At 32.2% G+C, this 4,476-nt stretch overlaps 2 protein-coding genes across 3 annotated transcripts; one reads left to right on the plus strand and one right to left on the minus strand.

Moving 5' to 3' along the window:
* Positions 1-8: 8 nt before the first annotated feature.
* On the minus strand, positions 9-1,830 carry LOC143351540 (uncharacterized). Of its 2 annotated transcripts, none has more exons than XM_076783161.1 (3): positions 1,601-1,830; positions 745-940; positions 9-615 (listed from the first exon to the last, which is right to left on the minus strand). In XM_076783161.1, exons 2-3 carry the CDS (start codon positions 831-833, stop codon positions 9-11), a joined length of 696 nt encoding a protein of 231 aa, XP_076639276.1. In that variant the 5' UTR covers positions 834-940; positions 1,601-1,830. The 2 variants fall into 2 exon arrangements, with proteins under 2 accessions (XP_076639276.1, XP_076639277.1); XM_076783162.1 differs by lacking the exon at positions 1,601-1,830 and adding an exon at positions 1,375-1,583.
* On the plus strand, positions 1,812-4,370 carry LOC143351539 (type 1 phosphatidylinositol 4,5-bisphosphate 4-phosphatase). The gene is made up of 6 exons (XM_076783160.1): positions 1,812-2,216; positions 2,301-2,482; positions 2,556-2,765; positions 2,830-2,970; positions 3,359-3,413; positions 3,626-4,370. The coding sequence occupies exons 1-6, from the start codon at positions 2,129-2,131 to the stop codon at positions 3,709-3,711; spliced, it is 762 nt and encodes a 253-aa protein (XP_076639275.1). The 5' UTR covers positions 1,812-2,128; the 3' UTR covers positions 3,712-4,370.
* Positions 4,371-4,476: the final 106 nt, after the last annotated feature.

Below are 4,476 nucleotides of genomic sequence, written 5' to 3' on the forward strand. Positions count from 1 at the left end.
ATTAATTTTCAGCAAAGTTCTGTTAAAAAACTATGTAGACTTCCCCTTTTCTGTGGCGTTGCACCGCGATTCACAATGTCTTTTAATCGATTTATATTTAATTTTTTTACTTTCTGAGGTGGTGTAACATAATTTGTAGTGCTTTTTACTTTCTTTGCATCTGTTTCTTTCTGGCCTTCCACAATATTTTCTGCACTTAAATTAAAAATTCCAGAAATATTTAAACCAGCAGTTTTATCTTTAGTCTTTCTCTTTTTACGTCTTTTTGGTGTTTGGACGCCGTCTCCACTAATTTTCTGTACTTTTAGCCTTTGTGGTTTATTAAAAGGTATCTTTGTGCTTTTCGAACAAACCGAACATTTAAGTACTAATTTATTCATTTTATTTTTTAAACATTTCTGTACTAAATTTTTACGAACTTTGGGTATTCTTTTGTCATTGTCCTTCATAGACTGTACAATCTTTCTAACAGATCTGGAAATTGGTTTAGCATGAGATATTCGAATGTTGTAATCCACTGTACTCCAAAGTGATCCACAATACTGACACATCACAGAGGATCCAAAATTTCTAGAAGGTAGTTGTATTCCTTGGCTTAGTCTTTTACATTTTTCTCTGATATTTAAAAATATTAAATCCTTAATATATGTTGAATTACTTATATCTCTAAACTTAAATAATACTTAACAAAAAAAGATACATATTCTGAATATTACATTTAAGTTTAAATAATCTAAGGCTTACATGTAAAATGTCTGTAAATTCACACGTTGAGGACAATTTAATTTTGTAATTAATTGATTCACATTCCATAAATGTGTTATTTTTTCCATGTCAGATATTTAAGCATATATGAAATATAAATATTTCAAACCATTCCACTTCAGTTATTGTAAGATGTTGGTATACATCCAGTACAATTTATGTACATACAATGTGTCTGCAATGATGGAATATTCCCACTTTGATGATACATTATGATACACAGATTCATTGTATTATTACATTTGTAGTATTAAAATTAGGAAAACTGGGTGTAATAGGATGGTCAATATTTATTTACTTATTTATTTATCATATAATACAGTACAGAAGAAACTATAGTAGAACAAAAAATGCAGAGAAGGCTAAATGCAACAGTTATTATATACCCTAATCTTAGATAAATACCCAAAATCCATCAAGGATTCCAACCTTATTATATCGTTAATAACTCATTGATTTAATTAATTAATACTTGCTATTTTACATTATCCTCTCTTTTAACTTCTTTAAATCTACACTGTGGTAACATGCTTCCAAGTTACCGAAAAAGTTTTTAGCATGTAATTGCATGCATTATATAGATAAAAACTATTTTAGTTTAATAACTACCATAATATCAAAACACTTGAAAAAAACAAGGTGTCTACAGCCTCTGAGATCCGCGGATTACAGGTTAAGATCCACTGATTTAGCTAGTCTAGATACATATGTATTTAACCCAAGTTACGGACAAACACAATGACCGTTTACGTCTGTTATTTAAAAAAACTAAACATAACGCATAGTAGTTCGTCAAATGACTTATGTAAAATATATAATTAAATCTGTGACTCACCTTGTGACAATAAACGTTTAGAGAGTCGTGTGTATACATGCATCGAGAAACCTACTCCTGGGCGGAAGCAATGAAATCTTATTAAAGTGTGTCAGTACGACGGATGATAAAGCAGTACATATCACATGAAAGATTACTCTAGTTTTCGTAAAAATCGCTGATTTTTACAATATCGTGACTAATTAAAAGCGATCATTGTTGTGTTGCCAGAAAAAAAAAATGAAAAAGAATAACCGCGAAACATGAATACTCAGATACGTTACTATCATATTGAATATCAGTGTAGCCAACGTGTGAAAATGTTGAATTGATCATAGAATTCGTAAACCAATCCATTAGAGATCTGCGATGTATTAATGCAAGGTATATCTACTCGTGTGGATGGTTTCTATTCTATATACAGACAGCACCACGGAGGGTGTCAGAAAAATTTGTATTTTGTCATCCTTGTCATCAAAGCACCGGGAATACTGTCAAACAAAACTTTAAATAAATTGCTGTCGTTAAGGGGCAGATTAAGGATTGAACATGGGAGACGGCAAGGAGGGCGAGCAACAGCCGTTATTAGAAAATGAAAATAACCCTTTCTACGGTTTACACGGCGTTGATCATACAGGTAAATAATATTCAATCTCACTCACGATAGGATTAAGGAAATGTTTAATCCGATTGCTTGTCACGCGTATAATACTTACTCTAGATGAGACACAAACTATAGACACAGTGTCCACAATTGGTCCTGATGAATTACCTCCTCCATATCAATTGTTTCAACCAGGTGGTACGCCTATGGTTACTTGCAGAGTTTGTCAAGCTATGATAGATATATCTGGTAAAAAAGACCAACATGTTGTTAAATGTTGTCATTGCAATGAGGCCACAGTACGTTCATATACTAGTTTACTATTCTTCAAAACTACCTATCAAGACATAAAAGTATTAATTATTTTTATAGCCCATACAAAGTGCACCACCAGGAAAAAAATATGTTCGTTGTCCATGTAATTGTTTACTAATATGTAAGAGCTCTTCGCAACGTATTGCTTGTCCAAGGCCAAATTGTAAACGCATTATTAATCTTGCTCCAAGCCCAATTACACCACCTGTTCTTTTAATGCCTGGAATGTGTAGAGTAGGCTGTGCTCATTGTCACGACACATTCTTGGTAAGTTTAAACTAGAAATACATTTTTAGCAGAACTCAATTATAACAAGTGCTGTGTTTTTCAGTTTAATACATTGCACAATGCTTTGGCACGATGTCCGCATTGCCGAAAAATATCTTCCGTTGGTCCAGACTTTGCTAGAGGTCGGGGTATTGCATTCGTTATTATTGGACTATTAATTTTAATAATCGCGATAGCTGTGACTGTAAGTATCTTTGAAGTTTATAATACAATAGTGCTCACTTAAATGACCGCATTTTTGCCCACCTAAGTGTCCGCGGTTATCTCCACCAATTCTTAGAAGCCAAGCGTCTTCCAACATCGAACATGTCGAGCGTAACTTGACGCTGGTCGTTATCGATATATTGTATATATGGTTTCGGGTGCCAGCTATTGTATCTCACTCGCACTTATTCTCTTTCCTTATCTTTGTTGAATTCTGAGCAATAACTATGCCCACATCAGTGACTGCGGCCGGTCCCGAGCGTGGTCACTTAAGTGGGCATTACTGTATTTATTTACAAACTTATTTAATAAATATTTAATATGCATATATTCTAAAATAAATTCAATTGTTACTATTTTATTTCCAGGTTGGGACATATGCATATGCGAAAACTCATGGTGGAGTGTATGTAGCATATGTAGGTATGTATCACATTCATAATTTTATGATCCTAATTTTCTTTTTAAATTCTATTTATCAAAGCTGCATCTAATCTCATGTTGTAATTTACATAAGAATTGCTCCCAATGATATTCGTCCTTTTATCTTTAGCTTCGGAAACGTATTACTGTTTATAACTTGTGTACTATGACAGTGTACTGTTTAAGTATCTCTAATAATTTTATTATTACAGGTGCATTTATATTGGCACTTTTGTGCTTTGGGCGCAGCATTTATTATTGTACAATGAAAATTAGTTTAATAGAAGGTCCCATGTAGTCCCCTAAATGACAATCAACAACTAATACTTTAAAACCAATTCCTCTACATCTATGTCGTATAATAATATATTTAGATCAAATGTTTATAGTAATGACAAACACGTGTCCTGGTAGGACATAACTGATAGATGTATGCATTCTGACATCTGCATATGCGAATCTACATTGATAATACTGCTCGTTCGAACATTCTCGCATATGTATTTGTAGATATACATGACGGATAAAGAGACTTATATTCGGTATGTGAGAGATTTTCGTATAAGGTAATCTATTTAGAATAATTAGATGAAGATGGGGGTGTCCATTTTAAACACAAAGGATTGTTCCTCTGCACTTTTATATATAAAAGCACAGGACCAATGCAACAGCCCCATTATATTGTTTTCATATATTAAACTATACTATACATGCTTTCTACATCTACAATAAACATATAAAATGCACATACGTATAAACATAAATAAAACATTCTCGCATGAATATTATTCCAATTATGAACTGCTATACATACAGCTGCATAAATTGTGTTTCTAAAACTATACTTGCATCGTCATTAAATATCTTTTACAGATCGGTATCGTTCAAGACATTTTTCAATTATGTGTTGTTTGACATGCAAGTAAAATTATATAAAAATACATATATTAAATGTTATTATCTATTTTATTACTATATGTTACTACACAGTCTAAATTATTTTATTGTTTCTTTCCTTTAACCACGAAATAATACTATATTTTAGCTAACAAAATACAGGAAA

Source organism: Colletes latitarsis, chromosome 2, assembly GCF_051014445.1.
Source record: "Colletes latitarsis isolate SP2378_abdomen chromosome 2, iyColLati1, whole genome shotgun sequence".
Taxonomy (NCBI): Eukaryota; Metazoa; Arthropoda; class Insecta; order Hymenoptera; family Colletidae; genus Colletes; species Colletes latitarsis.